Below are 26902 nucleotides of genomic sequence, written 5' to 3' on the forward strand. Positions count from 1 at the left end.
TACAATTTAAGAACCAACTTAAACAGTTTAAAATACAGAAATTTCGTAGGGACGAAACGGATTACAAAAATGATAACATCTATTTTTGGAAGAACAAAAAGCAAGTTAAACGACGTCCACATGTTACATTTCAGGACTCTTCTGACGATTCAAGTCATAGTGGAAGTGAGGAAGAAAGAAAGAATTCTAACTCTGCATCCTCCGCGTCATCTTTTTTAGGCACAGGCAAAGAGACTTTTCATCCCAGACCGTACAGAGGACGCAGAGGAGGGAAATCCTCGAACTGGCAAGGACCGACAACACGGGCACAACATCGCAGCCAACAGAATTTTTGAAGTCGGTAGATAATCAGGAGGGTCCAGGAGTAATAAATATCTCCAATCTGGAATTATCGGATACAACTTTGAAAGTACTAGAAAAGGGTTTATCATACATACCCTTATGTAAATACAATCCATTTAAAACTAGGATCGATTTATACCGGTTCTTTAGAAGACTACAATTGAAGTGGTTTTTCAAAGATTGCAATCTGCAGGATAATTCTATTATTGCTCCACGTGGATTCCTCCAGGTCCTATGGACTCGGCCATTGCAACATTCATACAACTGGTATTGAGAGATTTGGGACAATTAGAAGAACAAAGTTCGATGTACGACCAGACTAGGGCAGTAGACTGGTCCTATGATCAATATCGGGCCATTAAACAATTAGCAGATAACCCGCAGGTCATAATAAAGCCTGCAGATAAAGGTGGAGCGATCGTTACCAAGACACCAAGGATTATCTATCAGAGATTGATCGCCAACTTAGTCAAACAGATTATTATCAAGCCTTATCTGTTGATCCAACGGAAGAATTACAGGATATTATTGATGACCTTGTTGAGAAAGGGTTACAAGAGGGCTTTCTTACTTCGAGGGAAGCCCGGGCATTAAGGGTAAAACAGCCGGTCACACCGGTGCTGTACACCCTCCCGAAGATACATAAAGATATTAGGACCCCACCTGGTCGCCCTATCGTATCAAGCAGAGGCTCAGTTTTGGAACCTCTGTCAACATTCTTAGATTTCTTTTTAAAACCATTTGTTTTGGAATCAGCGTCTTTTTTGCAAGACACTTCACATATGCTGCGGATCTTGGTTGAGGTGTCAGATTTACCAGAAGAATATTGGTTAGTCACTTTGGACGTTACTGCATTATACACGAACATTCCTCAACAGGAGGCATTTGAGTTACTAGAGAAAGACAGGAAACAGAGAGTAGGATTAAATGGGCAATTTTCTCATTGGAAGGGAGTGGACAGTGGAGTGCCTCAGGGATCTGTATTGGGACCCTTACTGTTCAATATATTTATAAATGATCTGGAAAGAAATACGACGAGTGAGATAATCAAATTTGCAGATGACACAAAATTGTTCAGAGTAGTTAAATCACAAGCAGATTGTGATAAATTGCAGGAAGACCTTGTGAGACTGGAAAATTGGGCATCCAAATGGCAGATGAAATTTAATGTGGATAAGTGCAAGGTGATGCATATAGGGAAAAATAACCCATGCTATAATTACACGATGTTGGGTTCCATATTAGGTGCTACAACCCAAGAAAGAGATCTAGGTGTCATAGTGGATAACACATTGAAATCGTCGGTTCAGTGTGCTGCGGCAGTCAAAAAAGCAAACAGAATGTTGGGAATTATTAGAAAAGGAATGATGAATAAAACGGAAAATGTCATAATGCCTCTGTATCGCTCCATGGTGAGACCGCACCTTGAATACTGTGTACAATTCTGGTCGCCGCATCTCAAAAAAGATATAATTGTGATGGAGAAGGTACAGAGAAGGGCTACCAAAATGATAAGGGGAATGGAACAACTCCCCTATGAGGAAAGACTAAAGAGGTTAGGACTTTTCAGCTTGGAGAAGAGACGACTGAGGGGGGATATGATAGAGGTGTTTAAAATCATGAGAGGTCTAGAACGGGTAGATGTGAATCGGTTATTTACTCTTTCGGATAGTAGAAAGACTAGGGGACACTCCATGAAGTTAGCATGGGGCACATTTAAAACTAATCGGAGAAAGTTCTTTTTTACTCAACGCACAATTAAACTCTGGAATTTGTTGCCAGAGAATGTGGTTCGTGCAGTTAGTATAGCTGTGTTTAAAAAAGGATTGGATAAGTTCTTGGAGGAGAAGTCCATTACCTGCTATTAAGTTCACTTAGAGAATAGCCACTGCCATTAGCAATGGTTACATGGAATAGACTTAGTTTTTGGGTACTTGCCAGGTTCTTATGGCCTGGATTGGCCACTGTTGGAAACAGGATGCTGGGCTTGATGGACCCTTGGTCTGACCCAGTATGGCATTTTCTTATGTTCTTATGTTCTTATGTTCAGTTTCGCCCACGTCCACACGCTGAACCTACCAATTTTTTACTTGATCTGTTGAAATTAGTTTTGTTCAAAAACTTTTTCAAATTTGATAAGACACTTTACCTTCAAGTCAAGGGTGTAGCAATGGGGGCCACAGTTGCCCCCAATATTGCTAATCTTTATATGAGTGATTTTGAAACCCAAATATTATATAAATCACATTGGTACCAATACATGTGAGTATATAAAAGATATATTGATGATATATTTTTTATTTGGGTGTCTTCTGTAGACAATCTGCAATTGTTTTTGACTTGGTTGAACACAGTGAACAATAATTTAAAATTTACAGCACACTTCGATTGCCAATCCATAGCGTTTTTAGATATCTTGATTCAACGGAACAACGACGGTATTAGTACAACCCTGTTTAGGAAAAAGACAGATCGCACCAATTATTTGAAGTACTCCAGTGTCCACCCCTTGGGTTTAAAGAACGGCTTGCCCATTTCTCAATTCTTAAGATTGCGGCGCATTTGCTCATCTGTACAAGAATTTCGGGTTCAAGCAGCAGAACTAACAAATAGATTTGTTCTAAGGGGATATCCGAAATCAATTATTAAAAAGGCATATAAAAGGGCACTATATGCCAACCGATACCTTCTATTACAATACCAAAAACGCCCTTTCTCCCAGACAACTACATGTACCCTCCAGTACTCGAAACAAGCGGGTAGACTAATTAACATTATTAAGACACATTGGCATGTTTTGACCCTCCATCCCATTTTCCAGATCGAACCAAGGTTTGCATTTTTTAGGGGCCAAAACATTAGAGACATAGTGGTTAAATCCACGTTTGTGTCCACAATTGTACCCCAGTCTTCCGGTGGCCACCAAGTGTGTGGTCACTGTGATATGTGCACCTTGGCATTGACAGGGAATCAGTGGCAAGCACCTAATTCTGACAAAATCTTCAGACTAGATGGATCCACTAATTGTGAGTCTGAACGAGTGATCTATGCCATTCAATGTCCGTGTAAATTGCTGTATATTGGCCGCACTAAACACAAAATAAGAACTCGACTGATTGAGCACAGAAGTTGCATAAGAACTGCGAAAGTGACTGCGCCGATGGTACCACATTGCATTAGACAACAGCATGAGTTTACGGATCTAAAATGGCTAGTCCTTGAACAGGTGTGCTTAGACCCACGCGGGGGGGATATCCAACTTCGTTTAAACATGCGCGAGCAATATTGGATCTATTGCTTAAATACAGTAGATCCAGCAGGATTAAACGAGAAAGTGAACTGGTACTCGCTCATTTAGTAGCGTGTAAAGAAGTGGTAACAGTTGTGGTGTGGAAGGAAGGGTCAATATAAGTGCGAGGAGGAGACTAACGGGAGCTGAATTTGCAGACACTGTTGAATTTGTAGACGGAGGTTTTTCGTCCTATTGATGGATAACTATGCTAATACATGTGGATCTGGATTTTAGGATGAAACATGAAAGAAGTATTGAATATAAATTCGATTAGATATTCGATGACGTGAAGATAGATCTGAGTGGCAAATTGAGGGGAAGAGGAGGAGTTTATTCAAATGCAGACGACGTGAAAGAAGACTGGATTCGACGGCGTACATAATATGGAATGCAGCTTATATTATAGCGTGTGTCTTTAAAAGCAACAAACCGGTCGTGATAGAAGACCGTGGTTGCCGCCTGAACAGCTTCCGTTTCAGACGGGAGCACTGGACGTGAAAGAAGACTACGGCTTCCGGCGAAGAAGACTTCCGGGTTTGAGGGTATAAAAGGATCACTGCAGGTGGTTGCCATTTCAAGAGCAGACGCAGCCCAACGGGGCTGTCGTGGAATTAAAAAGAAGAAGCAAGCCAACAAATTAAAGAAGGCTCCGTGACAACGCTCTCATAAGGAGATACTGAAGGATACCCCCTGAAGCAGGACGATGATGTCCGAAACACAGCTGTGTCGGGTGAACTACCAGGAATGGAGTAGATGAGTATTAGTGTCCCCTTTTTGTACTTGTGGAGATTGCGTGACATTTAATGATTGATTTTATTATAAAGAAAATTTCAACAAAAAGGATATATAATCTACTTTAGGATTGACGATTGAAAATTAAAATTAAAGTAAGGTGACCCTGCACAATAGTAGAGTCTGTCGCATAATACAGACCCTCGAAGTAAGGGCCCTACAGATATTTGGCTAAGAAAACCTTTGAGGTGTTTAATACATACCTGATGTACCATTAATTTTGATATTGTTGTACCAGATATCCACCATCCCAACTCAGATTTTACAGAAAACTGAGTTATCCAGGGAATTGGCATTATTGAACCTTCCACTCTCCACTGAAGATCCATATGTCCAAGTCTTGATTCAACAATTCTGTATCGCCACAAGAATGGAGATAGCCTTTTTCTGGAGGCAGGATCATCTGCTGACAAGACAGGGAGTGATCTCTCGTATGGATAGGCTATGCGCTCTGAGCAAAATTACCGCTTTAAAACATCAAAAGCGCAATCGATTTCTGTCTTTGTGGGACCCTTACCTGAATTGGAGACAGACTAACTCATAATTATGTTTTGAATAAGTTGAGATCTCATTCATTTCTTCTTTTGATTATTGGGATTTTATAATGCTCTGTCCGGTGTTATACATTTTAATGTACTAATGTTTCACTATATTTCCAATTTTGAATGCACGACGGGGTGGGGGGAGGGAGGGAGGGACTTTATGTAAAACTTTGGATGTAACTGAAACATTCCAATTGTTATAATAGCAGTAACTTTCCATATTGGATGCCCTTTTATTTGTGGTTCTGTAAAAAACACCAATAAAAATTTCTAATTGAAAAAAAAATAAGAAATGACTTTCCCATCATAGTTTAAAAATAAAAAAAAACAAAAACAAAAAAACCCCCAAACCTTCTTAAATAGTCAGGTTTTAACACATACTAAATGATTAATAATCATGTTGTAAATGTAGATCATGAAGAAATCTGTTCCACAGTTTAGGAGCAAAGAAGGAAAAATCAAACAGACTTATTAGGGATACTCAGTAAGCCTTGCTAGAACATAAGACTTTGCCATACTGGGTCAGACCAAAGGTCCATCAAGCCCAGTATCCTGTTTCCAACAGTTTCCAAGCCAGGTCACAAGTACCTGGCAGGATCCCAAGGCGTAGATAGATTCAAAGTTGCTTATCCGAAGAATGAGCAGTGGATTTCTGCAACTCTACCTTAGTAATGGTTAATGGACTATTCTTCCAGGAACTTATCCAAACCTTTTTTTAAACGCAGCTACACTAATAGCTTTCACCACATCCTCTAGCAATGAATTCCAGAGTTTAATTATGTGTTGAGTAAAAAAATATTTTCTCTTATTAGTTAAATGTATTACCTAGTAACGTCACTGTATCCCCCCTGGTCTTTGTACTTTTTGAAAGAGTAAACAACTGATTAACGCTTACTCATTCCACTCATTATTTTATAGATCTCTATCATAGCTCCCCTCAATTGTCTCTTCTCCAAGCTGAAGAGTCTTATCCTCTTCAGCCTTTCTTAATAGGGGAATTGTTCCATCCCCTTTATCATTTTGGTCGCCCTGCTCTGTACCTTTTCTAATTCTGCTATATCTTTCTTGAGACGTGATGACCAGAACTGCAGGACTTTGTCAAATGCTTTCTGGAAATCCAGACACACTATGGGGTAGATTTTAAAACGTGTGCGCGTGCATCTGTGTGTATAACATGTGCATCGGCACGCGCATGTGCGGGTGGGTCGGGACGCGCACGGGGGTAAAGTTTAAAAGCTATGCGCAGCAACTTGAGTAGGACTTCCCCAGTTCCCTATACCCCTACCTAACCTTCCTACCCTTTGCCCTCTCCTCTCCTCTCCTCTCCTCCCCGACCCCTAACCCCTTCCTAGCTATTATAATTATTTTTTTATTATTTACCTTGCTGCTCCTTTGAGCAGTAGTAGACTCCATGCACCAGCTGGCTGCCAGCGCGCCTTTCCCTGGGACAGTAGCTAATGGTGCTGTCCTGGCCCACCTCCTGTCCCTCCTCGCCCAGACTACACCCCCAGCCTGCCCCCTTCAGACAGGCCGGCACTTTGGCATGTATCAGGGGTCACCCACAATACCGGGCACAGCAGCAAATGGCCGCTGTGCCTGGAGGCTCCGGCCCGCTCCCCCCCCTTTTTTTTCAAGCCCCGGACTTACACGTGTCCTGGGGCTTTCTGCGCGCTGCCGGACCTTTTGAAAAGAGGCCCGGCGCACGTAACCCCCCTACGCGCGTAACCCCTTGAAAATCTGCCCCTTAGTGTTCTCCATCATTCTGAACCATTCGCTTCTGAGCAACTGTCGGCTTTCTCCCATCATCTAGTTTAAAAGCTGTGCTATCTCCATTTTGAAAAGTTAGTGCCAGCAGCCTAGTTCCACTCTGGTTAAGGTGGGAGCCCATCCTTTTGGTAAAGGTCCCTACTTCCCAAAATGAAGCCCAGTTCCTAATAAACCAAAACATCCTTTTCCCTGCACCACTGTCTCATCCACGTATTGAGTCTCTGGAGCTCTGCCTGCCTCTGGGGTCCTGCACATGGAACGGGGAGCATTTCTGAGAATGCTACCCTGGAGGTTCTGGATTTCAGTTTTCTACCTAAAACCCTAAATTTGGCTTCCATAACTTCTCTCCTGCACTTTCCTATGTCATTGGTACCCACATGTACCAAGACAGCTAGCTCCTCCCCAGCACTGTCTAAATCCTTACTATGTGATGCGTGAGATCCACCAACTTCGCACCAGGCAGGCAAGTTATCAGGGATCCTCATGTCCACCAGCCACCCAGCTATCAACCTCCCTAATAATTGAATCACCAATTATAACGACCGTCCTAACCCTTCCCTCCTGGGCATGTGCCCCTGGAGACCTTCTTAGAGTAAAAGGATACTATATCACCTTGAGGGCAGGCTTTAGCTACAGGATTGCTTCCTGCCTCATCAAGCTGATGCTCTCCTTCCAGATGATCTTTCTCCTCCAAAGCAGCACAGGGGCTACCAGATTGGAGGTGGAACTTCTCTACTATGTCCCTGAAGGTCTCCTGTATAGATCTCTCTCTGCCTCCCTTAGCTCCTCCAGGTCTGCCACTCTAGCCTCGGACCCGTTCTCTGAGGGCTTGGAGCTCCTTGCACTTAGCGCACACATACAACCTCTCACCAGCTGGAAGATAATCATACATGTGGCACTCAGTGCAAAAGACTAGAAAGCTTCTCCCTCACTGCTGAATTACTTCTTGCATCATAATTTTGTTAATTTGTTATCGATTTAAAATTTCTAAGGGAGCAGGTATGTAAAGCTAACCTAAATTATTTTAGTTAACAGGCATGTGATTACACAATCTTCTTCAAAGGTAATCCAGAACCATTTCATGCAACGTTTTAGAAGCTAAAGTAACTATCTTAAATAGAATCCTGGCTTGGATGGGCAACCACTGTAAACTTTTGAGCACTTGGAAAGTAGGATATCTAACTCTTACACCTGCTAAAATTCTGGCTGCTGTATTTTGAAGATATTTCAGAGACTTCTTTGGTAGGCCAACTAAGGTTGGATTACAATAGTCTAGGTTTGGCATAAGTAATGCTGCAGCAATGTATGTCAAGTTTGCTGTTTGTAGATAATATTGTAATTGTTGAATAAGTTTCCAAGTACTATAATGCAGATTTTGTGACTGCAGCTATATAGTTTTGTAAAGTTAATTTGAAGTTAAGTATTACTCCTAGATTTTTTGTTGGAGACGACAATATCACAACCAACTAATGAAATATGTACATCATCAGTGGGGCTGTGTTCTATATATCTACTGTAAAGTTGCTTGTAACTTCTGCGTGAATTGCTGCTTTCATTAAAGTGCTTGATTATTTGACATCAGTCTTCTTCAGCCTTATCTAAGACGTTGTCAACATTTTCTACCTTCCCTTTGTTAGCCTGTTTATTTGTGGTTGGTTGTTGATCTCAACTTTATTTTTGCTGATGACCTTAGGGGCTGTGAATGCTGCTTCCACAGCATCTCCAGCCAACCCAGGAGCAGGAGGATCAAACAAGTGCCTTTGCATGGCACTTTCACTGAGCTAACCGGGCTGGTAGTAAATGAATGATTTTTTATTTACAAATTGGAGACATTGGCAGTAATTTGAACAGCAGTAGGTTTAGAGGTTGGTCATGAATTGAAAAATATTAAATGGTACGAAATATCAGCATTTTTCAAAAAGAGTGCAAATACTCTGACGCTAACATATCTAATATAAATATTTATATGTATAGTGGTTATATCAAAAAGGTACCAGATCCTTCTCAATATGTTAATTACATATGTAAATATAGTACTGGGAGATTCACTCGAAAGAGGCCCCAAATATTCTGTTGTAACTTCTGTTAGGATGAAGCAATCTGAACCAAAAAAATATGATACTTACCTTGACATATATGTAATCTTTTGCATTACATGCGATGCTGGAAGTGATCACCGGTTTTTGCCAGACACATTTTGACGCGGCGCTCCATGTTCCTGAACATATCTGCGAGCATATCAAGGGGAATAGCAGCAATTTCACATTGGATGTTTTCCTTTAAATCTTCCACAGTGCGAGGCTTGTTCCAATAGACTTTTCCTTTGAGCATACCCCAAAGGAAGAAGTCTGGTGGTGTCAGATCTGGCGACTGTGGTGGCCAAAGCCCCTTTGAAATTACCCTGTTGCCAAAAAAGGACTCAGTTTTTGCTATGCTCTTTGCCGATGTATGACACGTTGCTTCATCTCGCAAACAGAGGTTAAACATCGCGATGGCTGTCCGGCACCTACCCCATCACTCTGACGCGGGGGCATCCTGGCTTGTTCGAAGTTCCATATACTGAGGAACACATTGCATGTTGTTTCATTCAGATTGCTTCGTCCTAGTGAGAGTTTTACAGGGTATTCGGGGCCTCTTTCGAGTGAAACTCCCTGTATATATAAATATAGTATTGTTAATAGATTATATTTCTCTCAAGAAATTCACATGTATCCCAATTTACAAATGGCATTTGGATGATCTGAGATTGTGTTGTACCATATGATATCGGGCTGTCTTAAGATCTAACAGAATTGGTCTCAAGTGAATAATAGTTTAACCAATATGTTGAACATAACTATTGTTCAAAAGTCAAAAGTTAGCTTTTTATTATTGAACTATTAGGTATGAGCAGTTGACTCATATTTTTGTAAAATTGTTTATACACTATAAATAGTCTTAATAATTGAAATACATGTTCTTGGTTTTCAAAGAAGTTTGGTTTTCTCTGTATCCATATATTATCTCTTGCAGACCAAGAGTCAGATTGTGAATAATTCACACAGAGCACTCTGCTGCAGAAGAGAGGGCATCTGCAGACTCAAGGCCCATCAAGAAAGCTGCTCAGAGCTAGAGGGCTTGTGATATGGCAAATAAAGAGAATGAACTGGCAGGAAAACTCCAGAGTGACCGCTGGATGTTACTGGTAAATTCCAGTGACTCCAGCTCCTCCCAGACTGAAGGACCATCTTCTAAGTACAGCAGCTTCTTTACAGAGGTGAGTCATATTTTCCTGAATCTAAAAGCTCAGGGTCTCATTGTTCCATGTAAAGCTTAGAATAATTTCTCTTACTGCAGTTTGGGTCACAAATATGTTCACTTTGGGCCTCCTCAGTTACTGTTTGATACTGATAGTGTTTATACACTATAAGAGATCACAGAAAAAGGAAGATGTGGAAAAGCTAAGAGAAGCTTAGAAAGTAGTCAGGAATAAAAAAATTCAAACGGAAGAAAAAATAGCAAATACAGTAAAACAGGAGGGGGGGGGACAATACTTCTTTTAGATATGTTAATGGGAGATCATGTTACGCATTGAAAGGAGCAGATGTGAACTCCTTTCTCGGGGCTTGACTGCCGCATCCAAACCCATCCCACTCAGCCAAAACAACAATTCAGGCCGTGGTTTCGGTTAATCGACCCCGTAACAGCATACTGACAACCTTTGGTGGCCCGATGGCATCCAGAACCACAAAAAAAGAGACAAGGCCTGGTTGACTGAGCCGCCTGCTGAGAAAGACGTAGGGCTGGCTGAGATCGCGTCCCCGCCACCGGCAACGCTGGCTGAAATGACAGCGTGGTGGTCGAAGCCTTGGCCCCAGAATTAAAAAAGATCTCAGAGAAACTGACAGAACTGTTGGCTGGTATGGCAAGCTTTGAAAAAAGGTTTAATGAAGTGGAATCGCGCATCTCGGATAACCAAGATGGCCTCCGCTCGGTGCAGGCCGATATCTTCACCCTGAAAGCCACACTGACAAAACAAGCTGAAAGATTAGAGGACCTGGAGAACTGCTCCCGGCATCCAACCTACGATTTGTCGGGCTGCCAGAATCGCTGGATGAACGTAACTTACCCCGGTTCCTAGAAACGTGGCTTATGGAAGAACTCAACTTGTCTAGCGCACATGGCCTGCACCGGGTGAGCGTGCTCATTGTTTGGGTCCCAAGAGATCGAGCGGAGACCGACCGAGAGTAGTAATCGCGAAGTTACTTAATTTTGCACATAAAACGGAGATTCTGCACGCTATTCGTATGGGGAAATCACTGACGCATGACAACAAGAAGGTGCTGGCCTTTCAAGATTTCTCGACCTCCCTGTTGGCGCAACGTCGGGCACTAGCCCTGTACTGCACCAAGATGTTCGACCTGGGCTTATGGCGATCATGATCTACCCTGCAAAAATTCGGATACAGACTGCAGAAGGGATCTGGTAGTTCACATACACCACTGAAATTCAGCAATTCTTTAATACCCACCGACAGGAAAACCAACAGAAAACCGGCACAACGCGACTGACATTCCCTGACTTGATCTGGAATGAAGTGTGCTTTAGCGGCAAGCTGTCCCGGTACTCCTGCACTTGCCTAGCTCTTTGGTCACTTATCTGAGCGGTTCTTTCAGACTGCATTCCCCTGCGATCACATTCTATTATGAGGAATAGATCCTACCTATCCTAGTGAAGAGTAAAATATCTGTAAACCGTGTTGAAATACTGTGCAACAACTTACATATCATTTACACACCGGCACGGTCCGTCTCCTCTCACAAAAAGTTTAAAGGACTGAGACGCCGACACAAGATTCTTTTAAAGGTGGGTTTGGCGCCAAAAACGCCCAATCAATCATTGAAGGGGGCGTGGTTAAGCAATCACTTAAAGGCGGGTTCGGCGCCAAAACCACCTAGGGGATTGTTAAAAAGGCACGGTTAAGCCAATGGACATCCTACTGTGCTGAAACATAATGCAAAACATGTATAATGAACAAAATTAAATATTAAATATGAACTATTAATGCAAAATAATACATTCACTATACGTTGGAGTAAAAATATGAACTGTGTTAATACTGTGGATAAACTCAACTGCCGGTTATGAAGGGACACAGCAAGTAAGAAAAAACGGGTTGAAAGCCAAAATCACATTATGCATTAACATTCGACTAATACTACGACCAATTCGATTGATCATACCGTGACTACAAAATGTCAACTTATTGGTTCTAATACCCTGAATGTGTGTATTCAAAATTATTTGAATGATCAGAACCTATACTATATTAAATGAAGAGAGCTGAAAGAATGCAGAATTCTAATAAAGACATTTGAATGTACTGCCAAGTGTCTTTACTTCTACAAAAAGGGGGTTATATTCTATTAAAGAGTGTCACCAGATCTAAAAAAAGTTTTTTGGATTTGGGTTGATAAGACAAAATCCTAAAAAATAAATAATAATATATTCATTAAATATTGTATTTGTTGTTTTTATAAAAAATAAAATACTAAAAAACTAATAATCTAATAACATAATAAATATTCATATGTGCACATAAAAATGAATTTTTTATAAGGAAACTGAAAGGTCAGTATCATTATTAAGACCATCAGGGGTAAGGGTTTTAAAATCAAAGATGTATCTTTGCTCTAATTGTAAAAGTAATGTGTCAAAATCACCTCCCCTCTGATTAGGTAATGGTTGTTGAACAACACAAAACTTGTAGTCATTAAATTTATGATTTTTTAAAATGGAGTGTTCTACTAGTGGTTTTGCAGGTACTGACCGATTGATGTTGCGTCTATGCTCAATTATTCTTTTGTTAAATTCTCTCACAGTTTTCCCTATATAGATTAAATTGCATGGACAGAACACAGCGTATATAACACCTTTGCTTTTGCAATTTGTGTATGAAGTTAACTTAAATTCTTTATCTTTCCCTGGTATTGTCAAAACTGAGGTTTTCATATTGACCTTACAAACTGAACATGTCCCACACGGGAGGTGGCCCGGTGGTCTAATATCTTGTTTACGTTTATTCGGTAATGTAGATGGTGCTAACAAATCTTTGAGGTTCTTATCTTTTTTATTAGCAATAAGTAATTCTTTATTTTTGAAAGCAGTTAAAACCTGTAAAATCGGCCAATGTTTTCTTAAAATCTTAATGATTTTATGAGACATGGAAGTGTAAGTTATAGGACAAACCATGCGGTCCATTGATTTTTTTCTCTTTTTTTCTTTAACAAATCCAAACGGTTTTGACCACGTGCTTTCAGATAACCTTTATGAACATATTCTACTGGATACTCCCTGTCTATAAATCTTTGTGTCATTTCTGATGCTCTCGTTTCAAACGTAGAGTCATCAGCACACAGTCTTCGTAATCTCAAAAATTGAGAATAAGGGAGATTCTGTAACAGAGATCTGTTATGACAGCTCTTGTAGTGTAGAAGTTTAATGGTATCTGTCGGTTTCCTGAAAATATCTGTACTAAATATACCATTTTGTAATGTTATTTGAATATCTAAAAACGATATCTTTTGTTTGTCATATATGATGGTGAATTTCAAATTGTGGTCTAAAGTGTTCAGCCATGAGTGAAAACGTAAAAGTGATGCATCATTCCCTCTCCAAAGCATAAAAACATCATCAATATATCTCTTCCATAAAAAAACATTGTCATTGAAATCATGATCCTTTAAAAAAAACTTGCTCAAAATTGGGCACATACAGATTAGCTATCGATAGGGCCATGGTAGACCCCATCGCAACTCCTTTAATTTGTTGAAATATCTTTTTATTAAAATTAAAAAAATTTTTTTTGATTGCTATTTCTGTTACGTTAATTAAAAATTCATTGGGAATACGCTTGTGTGTTGTTCTCTCAATTAAAACTTTTGTGATAATGTCCAATGCAGCCGATTGTGGGATATTCGTATATAGGGATTCTATATCCAATGTCACTAAAATTAATTCATCTTCAGGAACTACCATATTTTCTAAAATCGTAATAAAATGTGAGGAGTCTCTTATATACGAAGGCATATTCACAATGAGAGGTTTGAGAAAGGAATCTATAAATGTTGACAGAGGTTCTAATAATGATCCTATGGCTGATACAATTGGTCTTCCTGGTGGATCAATAAGGGATTTGTGAATTTTTGGCAAAATATATAGGATAGGCATTCTTGGATGATTAACTTTTAAGAATTCTAATTCTTTGTGGGTTAAAAAACCTCTGTTCCCAGCTATTAATAATAGGTTGTCAATCTCTTTTTTTATCATATCTGTAGGATCTTTTTCTAATTTCGAATAGAAGGATGTATCGGATAATTGTCTTTCGACCTCTGCTATATATTTGTCCAAATCCATACTCACGATGCAACCACCCTTATCTGCTCCTTTGATCACTATCTTAGAATCTTCTCTTAGACTATAAATAGCCTCTTTCTCCTCTTTGGTCAAATTGTAAAATCTATTTTTGGTACCTTTATCCTCTAATTGCTGTATTTCTTTCAAAACAAGTGTTTCATAAGTATGAATTATTGGGTTGGTCACTCCAGGTGGGATCCATTTACTGGGTTTCTTCACAATCGATTGATCAATGCTAGGGCTATTTTCTATTCTAGAAAAGAATTCTGTTATCTTCAATTTCCTAGTGAATCTAAAAAGCTCAATTCTAGTACAGAATGCATCGTAATATGGGGTGGGAACAAAGGAAAGACCTTTGTTTAATGCACTAATTTGGTGTGTATCTAATTGTTTGGATGAAATATTGATTACCCTATCTTTCACCTCTAATTTTGATGTTTCTACTCCTAATAGCGGTTGTAATTGCTGTTGAAACTGCCCCTCCTTCCTCCTCTCCCTCTCCCTCTTCCTCTTCCTCTCCACTCCCCCCTCCCTCTGAAAAAAGAAGTAGATGGTCTAGGTACAATGGTCTCTTCTCTGACTGAGTCCCTTTTCCAAAGTTTATCTAATTCATGTAATCTGGTGACTGGTCTATCTAGTTTGGGTATGTCAAAAGGGGCATCTGTAAATAAAAAGGCCGAAGGTTCTATTTCATTATCGTTATTGCTTCGTATACGTTTCGCATTTATATTTATTTTGGGGCTATCCTGGATCCTTTTTTCATTCCTATCATTGTTATTTGTAGTTTCTGCTTGGTTTGATCTATAATTCTCTTTATTTCTGTATCCTTGTTTCTTCGAATAATGCCATGGATAAATATTATTATTTTTATAGTCAAATTCATCTCGTTTGAATTTATCAAATTTATAGGCTTTAAGTTCTTTTGTAAATGAATCTAGATTCTTCTTATAGTCTTCATGAATAATTTCAAAACATATATCATTCTTTTTCAGAAACTCTAATTGAGTGTCTAATTCATTCTTCAATCTTTCTTCCCTCTTCTGTGAGGTTTTGATGATCAGAATCATTAGATCCAGGGAACATTTATTCAGGATAGCTTCCCAGCCAACCATAAATTCTGAATCTTCACGAAACATACTCGGCGGTTTGTTCATGCGCAACCCTCTTGGTATCCTCTTAAACCGGCAGTACTCCAATAAGGATGAAGCATGTAAAGAGCTCCGAATGAGACTCTTACTCAAATTGATAGCTTGTTCCCACTTTTTCAAAAAGTCATCAAAGACATCATCATTGTTGAAAAAAGGTTCAGGGGGGAGAAGTTCATTTAATTGGCCTTCTGTAAAGCTGAGGACGTCTTTCCATGGTGAAAAAGACATCGCCCTTAACAGGGATGGACCCAAAAAGCAACAAGGTAGGCGATCCAGTAAAGCTGGATATATATACAGCTGGATATATATACAGGCTATATATACAGGATATATATACAGCTGGATATATATACAGGCTGTATATGATATTGTACGTCTCCATTATTAAAGACTTGAAAAAGACTTTCTTGTGGCATCCACCACTTTGTTGCTTCCTCACGGCTTTACTGGATCGCCTACCTTGTTGCTTTTTGGGTCCACTACCTATCCTAGGGCCATCTTAAGGCTATCATAGGGATCGCTGGCAGTAATGCCCACCATCACTAGTGCAGACTTCTGGGGGGACATGCAGAATCTGCATTATAGTGGACATGGACCTTTTGCCACATTATAATCCTGTGTTCACTCAGTATGCTAGGGCGGACCATGCTTTTGGAGATTGTTCTGCTCTTTTTTTATGGGCTTCACAAAAAAAAGACACGCTCCATAATATGCTTGGAACTCCTATATATCCTTTCCATGCTACTTAGTTAAATCTATTTCGGGGTGGGGGTCGGGTGCAGGGGGAGGGCCCCGAATGCGTGGTAGTGATCTCCCTTTGTTGTCGCAAATCTTAAGGGGAATAGGGGGGAAAGGGCAAGAGGGGGGAGGGGATTGTGGGGAGGGTTGTTTTGGGTTCTTTTATACCTTATTGTTCGATTATGGTTATGCAAAGCCGCCCAAGTTGGAGCATTATCTTTGGGAGGTATGTCGTGATCAAGGTGAAGAGTGGGAGTGCCTCTGCTGGGTGCACCCGCCACTACTATGGATTTCAATGTTCCACTTTACAACTTTTAGGTTCAGGTACCGATGTCCCTAGGGACATGTGTTATTTCCTGGAATGTGTGTGGTATACACTCCCCTGTTAAGCGAACTAAGATCCGTACAGCCTTGAGGAGGAGATCGGCAGATATAGCATTCCTGCAAGAGACCCACCTCACAGATCATGAGCACATGAAACTGAGACAGGGCTGGGTAGGTGCAGTACACTATGCCTCCGCTTCCACAAAATCAGCGGGGGTTGCCATCCTAATTTACAAGAGGGTTCCCATTACCATCCCAAAAGAGCTGAAGTACCCACACGGGAGGTACATTATATTGGTAGCAGAACTTTATCATACCCCATTGGTACTATGTAATTTATACGCACCAAATAGTTATACGCCCACCTTTTTTCGGGAGATTTATGGCCTACACATGCCATACATTAATCGTGGGGGAGACCTCATTGCAGTTAGAGACCCTTACTCAGATACATCCTACGAGCATAGGACCCGCCAACCCAGAAAGGGCATTGTTTTTTTAGAAAATACCCTACACTTGGTGGACGCGTGGCGGACTCTCCATCCCACGGACACTGATTTCGCCCATTTATCTCGGACCCATGCCTCTCACTCGTGATTAGACTATCTTTTCATTAGTGCTCACGCTTTTTCTAAAGTTAGCGACACTAAGATAGAGGAAATCAGTATCTCGGATCACGCTCCCATTTGGATTGAGCTCTCATGGCCCTCTCTGCCCTCCTCTTTTAAAATATGGCGTTTTGCCTATTTTTTGGCAGAGGACAACCATTTTCGAGACTTTCTTCGGTCTAAGTAGCGTGACTACTCCCAATTCAGCCAGGAACATGTGGAAGACCCCGTCCTCTTCTGGTACGCTAATAAGGTTGTGATTCGTGGAGATATTATTTCCTATTTAGCACACCGCAGGAAAATGTTGGACAAATGCCTACTATCATTGATGGCCCAATTCCATAGTGCCAAGCGAACTGTCATACATTCACATACACGATCCAATCGGGAAAAGCTGTTGACTATTCAAGCCGCGCTAAACACGTTGATCCATTAGAGGACAAAAAAAAAGTCTGCTCTGTTATCAGTATCGGTTATTCCAATATAATAATAAGGCGGGAAAGATGATGGCCAATTTAATTCAAATGGCGCATCATTCGAGACATATTGCGGCGTTACGTAACCCAGCTGGCGGGTGATCAATGACACCCCTGCAATCCTGAACAGTTTCCTACAGTTTTATTTGTAGCTTTATTCCTCAGACAGGGAGAACATGGCGGGGTGTGAACGATTCTGTTCACGAGTGGAGCTACCTTGCCTGACTACAGAACAGTGTGCCCGATTAAATTGTCCCATCACTGTACAGGAGATCATCCAGGCTATTAGGCAAGCACCTAGTTTAAAGGTCCCAGACCCAGATGGATTCACGGCGGAATTCTATAAAACTCTGTCCGACGAGCTGGGAGCCCTATTGTTCTCCACATTCAACACCTTGATATAATCTGGGGCCTATCCTGCATCCACCAATACTGCCCACATCACGTTGATTCCCAAGCTGGGGAGAGATCCTCTCTCCCTGGCGTCCTATCGCCCCATTTCTCTATTAATTTGACCAGAAATTGCTGGTCAAGATTTTAGCAGAGCGCCTGGCCACCATTTTGCCTGCTTTGATCAAGCCAGGACAAGTGGGTTTCGTGCGGGGATGTTATGGCCTTACCAATATTTGTTTGGTAATGACCGCCATGGCGCTCTGTAGGAGAGTGGAGGACCCTTACCTTGTAGTCAGTTTGGATGCGGAAAAGGCTTTCGATCGGGTGGAATGGAGTTATAGGTTTTATCTTCTTCGCTGTTTTGGTTTTGAGGGGTTCTTCCTAAACAATGTTTGATTACTATACACTGACCTAATTGCCTCAACTGTAGCGAATAATTCGCAGTCCCCGCAGTTTTCAGTTTTTCAGGGGACTCGGCAAGGGTGCCCTTTGTCCCCCCTGCTATTCCTTTTGACCCTTGAACCTTTGCTTAGGACCATTCAAGCCACTTCAGAGGTCAAAGGGATTTACAATTACAGGGGCAAGTGTTTAAATATGCGGCCTTTGCAGACGACATCCTGGTGTTCTTGACCGTTCCAAAACGATCACTCCCTCCGTTACTACAGATTTTCAGCACCTTTGGGACTTTTTTGAGACTCAAGATAAAGTGGGATAAATCAGAGGCCCTGAGCTATCCCCCCACCACTTGGGAGAGCTAGGATGGACCCTTTCCTTTGCGATGGGCGCCCAATTCTATTCGATACATGGGGATACAAGTGTCCACGGATCTTACATCGCTATTAGCCCTCAATATCTCCCCACTCCTCCGACACACTCGGGACAGGCTGCATGCCTGGAGGGAATTGCCACTTTCGCTGGGGGGGTGTATTAATATTTTTAAAATGATTGTACTCCCCAAATGGCTCTATGTGTTTCAGAATTTACCACTCCATGTTAAGCAGAAAGATTTTTCCGATCTGGATAAACTCTTGTAGATTCATCTGGTGAGGTAAGAAGCCACGAATCCCCCTGAAATGGCTAAGAGAGAGGTGGGGTTGGGGAGGACTGGGAGTTCCGGATCTGGCACTCTACAATCTAGCTAGCAATCTTCGCATAGTACGAGAATGGCTCCTGGGTTCCCCCACTTACACAAATATTAATGCTGACCAAGCTTTGGTGGCACCCCTTAACTTAAGATTCATACTGCAGGTGCTGGCAGCCAATTTGCCAGAGGCGCTGAGGCAACACACTCTACTGGAACCTATGCGGCAGGCTTGGAAACAACTGGGCAGATTGTTACACCTTCCGTCCCAATGCGCTTACCTTCTCCCTATACAGCAGGGGTCAGGAACCTTTTTGGCTGAGAGAGCCATAAATGCCACATATTTTAAAATGTAATTCCATGAGAGCCATACAATGGGGCGGATTTTAAAACGAGCGCGAATAGCCTACTTTTGTTTGCGCTCCAGGCGCAAACAAAAGTACGCTGGATTTTAGTAGATACGCGCGGAGCCGCGCGTATCCGCTAAAATCCTGGATCGGCGCGCGCAAGGCTATCGATTTCGTATAGCCGGCGCGCGCCGAGCCGCGCAGCCTACCCCCGTTCCCTCCGAGGCCGCTCCGAAATCGGAGCGGCCTCGGAGGGAACTTTCCTTTGCCCTCCCCTCACCTTCCCCTCCCTTCCCCTACCTAACCCCCCCGCCCGGCCCTGTCTAAACCCCCCCCTTACCTTTGTCGGGGGATTTACGCCTCCCGGAGGGAGGCGTAAATCCCCGCGCGTCAGCGGGCCTCCTGCGCGCCGGGACGCGACCTGGGGGTGGGTCCGGAGGGCGCGGCCACGCCCCCGGGCCGCCCCGGGCCGTAGCCACGCCCCGCCACGCCCCCGGGCCGCCCCGGGCCGTAGCCACGCCCCCGGGCCCGCCCCCGGAATGCTCCCGACACGCCCCGAAAACGCCGCGCGGTTCGGGCCCGCCCCCGACACGCCCCCGACACGCCCCCTCCGAAAACCCCGGGACTTACGCGAGTCCCGGGGCTCTGCGCGCGCCGGGAGGCCTATGTAAAATAGGCTTCCCGGCGCGCAGGGCCCTGCTCGTGTAAATCCGCCCGGTTTTGGGCGGATTTACGCGAGCAGGGCTCTGAAAATCCGCCCCAATATGTTTAAAACTAAATACAAGTAAATGTGTGCATTTTATGTAAGATCACACCAGGCCTTAAGACACCAATACATCTCCTATTAGGAAAACGGACCAAGTCAGGCTGCTATAGAGTCCTACACAGAAACTACACGCCAGCAGAAAACCTCACCTGAATCACGTGCTGTCCCTCACCTAACATAGAATAAAGAGACCAAAACGCATAACAAGAAGCATGCAGAAAAAACTGAATTGGAAACTGCAACAAGCCAGAGTCACTGTATGCAGTGTAACAAAGGAAAAAAGAAACATCACCCATCCTTATAAAACAAATCAAGAAATATAAAGTCATCAGCAGTAAAACTGTACTAACAAAAAGAACATATTTCGAAACAGCTGATGAGTGGAATATCCAATAATTAAAAACTCATATAAAACATTTCCAGATACCAACAAAATATTTCAAAATAGCAGACACAAAGACCCAGTAATGAAAAACAATAAGGATACAAAAATGTTTTTGCTCTGCATACCTGGGAATGTTTGATATCCAGGTGTCCTGAGATTGTTCTGAATTAGCAGGAGGCGGGGTGGTTTGCTTGGAACTTTCTCCTCTCTCAGTCACATACCAGCGCTCTCTCTCACACTGGCTCTCAATTACACACATGCTCTTAGTCACTCACATATACACATGTTTTTTCTCTCTCACTTATATAGGCTCTTAATTACACATTTACACACATGCTGTCTATCTTTTCACGCTTACACACACACACAGGCTTTCAATCACATAAATACATGCTGTCTTTTTCTCTCACACACAGACTCTCATTCACATGCTTACAAACATGTCCTCTCTCTCATTTACACACAGGCTCTCAATCACATGCTCCCTCACCTAAATCAGCTCTCAATCACACACAGACACACATGGTCTCTCTCTCATTTAAACACAGGCTCTCAATCACATACTCACATGCTCCATCACCTAAACCAGCTCTCAATCACACACAGACACACATGATCTCTCTCTTACTTATACACACAGGCTCTTAATCATACATACACATGATTTCTCTCACACACAAAGGATCTCAATCATACACACATACTCTTTCACACAAACAGGTTTTCAATCACAAACTTACACATACAGGTTACCAATGGTAAACTTACATTCATGCTCTCTCTCTCTCACAGGCAGGCTCTCAATCACAGACATACTCTCTTTCACATATACAGGCTCTCAATCATTCACATACATGCAATCTCTCACTCACACACACACAGGATCTCAAACACACATGCTTGCTTGCTCATTCACTCTCTCTCCCCCCCACCCCGGGAACTCGCGGCAGCAGCAGCCTCCTCCCAACGCTAACCTCCTTCATTTTCAGCCCTCGCGGAGGCGGAGTCCCATCGGCCGCGGTTGAAACTCTTCATTTTCCTCCGAGCCGTGCTGCAGTCTTCTTTTCGGACACTAGCGTGGCCTCTTCTTGCCGCGCACGCACCCGATGCTCTCCACTTCCTCTTCCAGGCCGCGGGGGGGGGGGGAGGGGCGGGAAGAAGAGACCACACTAGCATGGTCTCTTCTTCCCGCGCACGCACCCGATGCTCACCACTTCCTCTTCCGGGCAGCGGGGGGGGGGGGGGAAGAAGAGAGCACGCCGGTGCCGCTGACTCCAGCTGTCCTGCCGCGTTCCGCCCGGGCTGACAGCATTTTAAGCCCGGGCGGAGGAGGACCGGGGAGCAGCTGGGTCAGCGGGGGACTGGAAAGTGTGGCGACACTTGTCTGCGAGCCAGATGCAGCCCTCAAAAGAGCCATATCTGGCTCGCGAGCCATGGGTTCCCGACCCCTGCTATAAGGGTAATACACAGTTCACGCTGGGCTCCTGGACGGGAAGTGGGCGCTTATCCCATTCTCTCAGCTACGCGGCATTTATGCGTTACGAGCCTCCCAGGTTTTTCCCTACTTGCAGTTACAACATTTTGTTAAATCCTTGCCATCTAATTGTAAAAGACCTGCGGTCTTTGAGGCTCTGAATCAAATGTTACAGTTGGAGAAACCACCGAAATTGTCTATGGCTCTGGCTCACAAGGTATTAAAAAGAACCGTATCTGTGGATACTAGTACAACTCTGACGGAGAGATGGAACAGAGACGGGGTGTTCACCATTTCACCAGTTATGATCCAGAATTGTTTTAAGCAAATTTCACGGGTGACCAGTAATATGTACTATTGGGAGATGCAGTATAAATTTCTCTGGAGAGCATATCTGTCTCTGCATCTCATGTTTAAAGCCAATTTACAGGTCACAGACCAGTGCGAGAAATGCACAGAGCCTATCAGTACTCTTTCCCATGCCGGTGGGTGCGCCACATCTGTCTGGATGTTATAGGCAGGCCCAGGAACTCCATCTGACATCATTGCCTCAGCTATGGTAGGTGGACAGGGAAGGGGAATCATTTATTTATTTATTTATTTATTTAGGTTTTTTTATATACCGGCATTCATGAAGAAATCACATCATGCCGGTTTACATTCGAACAGGGTGTAAACGTAAATCTTGCCATCGGCTCTCCTCTCAATCCCCTTACCCGATGTTTTGACTTTTTCAGAGTTGCCTATGGATTCCTCTGATGTTAAGGACGTTACTTTGTTGTACATCTGGTGGGTGGTTAATCAGGTTGATAAGCCTATGTCCACTTCACTGTCCCAGTTCCAAAATAACTAAAACTATTAGAAATAAATTACAAGAGCAGGATTTACGTTGGAAAGCATTAGATGAATCATTCACTAATGTCAAATCTCAACAGAGTTTGTTACAAGCTCACATTAAATATAATATAATAGTACTCATTTAGAAAATCAGTTTTAGGGGGAAAAACTTGAGATTTTTAAACTTTCCCCAGACAAGATTGCTTTCTGCTATTGAATTATTTAAAAAGTATTTAGTTGATATTCTAGCCATTCCAGAATATAAATGTCCTTAACTATCTAATATATATTTCCTCCCTAAAAGTAGGAGAGTAGCAGCAGTAGAGGAAAGAGCTGTGGACTCCCCAGTGGTAGAGAGTCCCAACCTTTCAGACTTCCTGGAATCTTCCACTGATATTTCTTCTAGGGCTACCCTCCTTGTTTTCTTTTCAGTTGAGCAGGACAAAAATCTTATTTTTCAAAAATTCTGTATTTATAAAGATAGATTTTTTGATCAGTGAGTTAATGTATTTTCTGTTCTTTCTAGAGTAACATAAGCCCATCGGAAGCAATTTCTACAATTAAAAAGTTGAATTATTGAGATGGGTGCCATTTTTTTCCTTAAGTATGCTTGTAAATGTCTGGTTACCTTTTGTGAGATGAGATTCGTGTTTACTGATCCTTTACACCTTGAGACTTTTATTAGGGACAAGATAGTAAGTTAGAGATTTGGGTAAAGATTGAAAAGTACTCCAATTTGTATTATTTGTATTATTTGTTTCTGATTACCCCCATTTAGCATGGTCTGGAATTTGTATATTTCTTAATGTCCAGACAGATGAATCCAGAACCAGGTACCTCTTCCAGCAGATGGAAATGGAGCAAAGCTGACATCACAGTTAAAAAATCCCTGCAGTGACATCAGCCTTTCCAGTATTCTCCAGCAGAAGGTGGACGTGGATCGCCCAACTGGCGGATTGTTAAAAAAAAGAAAAAAGAGAAAGATTAAGGAGACTATATATTCGTTGTTCTCCTGAGGTGATACCAAAAGGTCCCTCCCTCAGTCAAGTTTCTCCTGGGGTGATATCCATTCGATCCCTCCCCCAGTTGAGTGCCTTGGTCCGGTTCCTGGTGTGGACTTAGCTGAAGGGAGTTCCAGCTGAAAGGTTAGCGGTTGAGTACCTTGGTCCAGTAGACAGTTCCCAGCGTGGACTTAGCTGATGGGAGATCCAGTTGAAAGGCTAGTGGTTGGGGGCGCTATTGAGCAGCGCTGGAAAATGGCTGCTTGAGACGTCTGCTCCGCTCCCATTCACAGCATTTAGGCGAATAGCTGGAAACAGGTTGCGAGTGTGCAAGTTTGACTAGGCTCTCTGAACAGGGGAACATCCCGGGATGGCAACCCGCAAACGACCAACTGATTTAAAACAGTTTTCATTTAGTAGGGTGGCGTCGGAGATTATGCAGGCCGAGGAGGACCAGGCCGAGGATAACCACGAGGCGGAAACTGGCGCGGTCAGCTCGGCGAGCACTGCTGTGGCTGCTGCGATGCCGACCACGGGAACGGCCCCCGATTTTCCGACCCGAGCGGAGATGCGCACATGGTTCATCGAACTCCGGGCAGACCTTAAAGCTCACAAGGCGGAGTTGCTAGCCACCATGGCGGAGTTGCGGGAGGACCTTAACTCTATGGGACATCGTGTAGACGACCTAGACATTAGGGCGGAGATTCAAAATGCAGCGCTTGAAGTTTTGGCGGTTCAAAATAAAGAAATGTCCATAGAGCTGGATGAAGTGCATAACAAGCTTGAAGACTTAGAGAATCGCTCACGGAGAGCGAATCTCCGCTTGCGGGGGGTGCCCGAAACTGACCAGTACACGGACTGTATGCAAACTGCGGCGGCCATTTGCAAATTTATACTGGCTCAGGGACCCTCTACATCCCCAGACAGCGGAAAAGACATAGATCTCGAGCGGGCGCACCGAGTGCTGGGCCAGCGCAAAGACAACCAGCCGAGAGACATTGTAATTAAGTTTCATCATTATAAGGTAAAGGAGGAGGTCCTTAAATGTGCGCGATCGCAGCAGCAATGGTCATGGCAAAATAACCCCATTTCTATTTACAATGACCTGGCCCCATCCACGCTACAAAAGCGATATTCGCTACGGGAAGTGGCTTCAGCGCTCCGTAATGAAGAAATTCGATATCGCTGGGGATTTCCTTTTGCTCTCATTTTCCAGCGAAAGGGAGTGACATACCGTGTCCGTTCCCTGGAAGAAGCGGTGGAGTGCTTTAAAAAAGCGGGCCTGGAGGCCCCATTTACTCCTCCAGTACAACCTCGAGCTGCACGGCCTGTAGATTCCACCCCGAGATGGCAGCGGCAGGGTCCGGGTCGGGGCCGCTTACGACGGCAACAGTCGTGGAAGGGACATCCTCAGGGCGAGAAGGGCTGATGGGTTCCTTGTACTTTAAAGTTTATTACAGTTTAAACTGTGTCAACCTATCGATGATATTGCTGTCATGATTGTGTTCATGTTTCAAAGTTTTGTGCTACTATCACGTGTTCTACTGCAATTGTTTTCATTGTTTGCTTTTACATATTTTAATGTTCCTATTGCCTATTGTTCGTTTTAAGGCACATCTGCGGGAGCGGCGGTCTGTAGGAGCTGCCGGTGTTGTTCTTTGGGTTCCCCCGCCATGATTTGCGTGGGGAGGGCGAATCATATCAATGTGGGTAAGGGGTTTGGGTACCAGGGGATTTGGAACTCTGCATATGGGCTGACATGTTCTGTGCACTGCTTGGACATCACTGGCGTGGGAAGATGGGCCTATTTCCTGCCTGCGACGCCCTACGGGGCGAGTGCTCACGGGCCTTTTTGTGGGATTTTGCGCCCTATCATTTTTCACTTATAGAAACATAGAAACATAGAAACATAGAAATGACGGCAGAAGGAGACCAAATGGCCCATCTAGTCTGCCCCGCAAATTTTCTCTCTCATACTTATCTGTTTCTCTTAGCTCTTGGTTCTATTTCCCTTCAACCCCCACCTTTAATGTAGAGAGCAGTGATGGAGCTGCATCCAAGTGAAATATCTAGCTTGATTAGTTAGGGGTAGAAGCCGCCGCAATAAGCAATCTGCACCCATGTTTATTTGTTTTACCCAGACTGTTATACAGCCCTTATTGGTTGATTTTCTTCTCCCATGCCGTTGAAGCAGAGAGCTATGCTGGATATGCATCGAAAGTGAAGTATCAGGCACATTTGGTTTGGGGTAGTAACCGCCGTAACAAGCCAGCTACTCCCTGCTTTGCGAGTGCGAACCCTCTTTTCTGGATGTGTGAAGTATCAGTTTTTCTTCTCCCCTGCCGTTGAATCAGAGAACTATGCTGTATATGCATTGAAAGTGAAGTATCAGGCTTATTTGATTTGGGGTAGTAACCACCGTAACAAGCCAGCTACTCCCCTCTTTGTGAGTGTGAATCCTTTTTTCCACATTTCCTCTTGCTGTTGAAGCTTAGAGCGATTTTGGAGTCACCGAGTTTTTCTTCTCCCCTGCCGTTGAATCAGAGAACTATGCTGTATATGCATTGAAAGTGAAGTATCAGGCTTATTTGATTTGGGGTAGTAACCGCCGTAACAAGCCAGCTACTCCCCTCTTTGTGAGTGTGAATCCTTTTTTCCACATTTCCTCTTGCTGTTGAAGCTTAGAGCGATTTTGGAGTCACAGTAAGCCTGTGTATGTTTATTTAATAAGGGTATTGACTCCAGGCAGTAGCCGTCATTCTGGCGAGTCACCCACTCTTCATTGGCAGCCTCTTGACTTTATGGATCCACAGTGTTTATCCCATGCCCCTTTGAAGTCCTTCACAGTTCTGGTCTTCACCACATCCTCCGGAAGGGCATTCCAGGCATCCACCAACCTCTCCGTGAAGAAATACTTCCTGACATTGGTTCTGAATCTTCCTCCCTGGAGCTTCAAATCGTGACCCCTGGTTCTGCTGATTTTTTTCCTTCGGAAAAGGTTTGTCGTTGTCTTTTGATCATTAACACCTTTCAAGTATCTGAAAGTCTGTATCATATCACCTCTGCTCCTCCTTTCCTCCAGGGTGTACATATTTAGATTCTTCAATCTCTCCTCATACGTCATCCGATGAAGATCCTCCACCTTCCTGGTCGCCCTTCTCTGTACCGCCTCCATCTTGTCTTTGTCTTTTTGA

General features: G+C 43.1%; 1 protein-coding gene across 3 annotated transcripts in view; it reads left to right on the top strand.

Moving 5' to 3' along the window:
* KATNBL1 (katanin regulatory subunit B1 like 1) overlaps positions 1-26902 on the top strand; it is a 271601-nt gene that overhangs the window by 20192 nt on the left and 224507 nt on the right. For all 3 annotated transcript variants that reach the window (XR_003856488.1, XR_003856489.1, XM_029600186.1), the window contains exon 2: positions 9748-9991. Coding sequence is in view for 1 of the 3 variants with exons in the window: in XM_029600186.1 (XP_029456046.1) it covers positions 9860-9991 (132 nt within the window). In the remaining 2 variants the exon portion in view is untranslated. The remainder of the gene's footprint in view (positions 1-9747; positions 9992-26902) is intronic.

This window comes from Rhinatrema bivittatum, chromosome 4 (genome assembly GCF_901001135.1).
Source record: "Rhinatrema bivittatum chromosome 4, aRhiBiv1.1, whole genome shotgun sequence".
Taxonomy (NCBI): Eukaryota; Metazoa; Chordata; class Amphibia; order Gymnophiona; family Rhinatrematidae; genus Rhinatrema; species Rhinatrema bivittatum.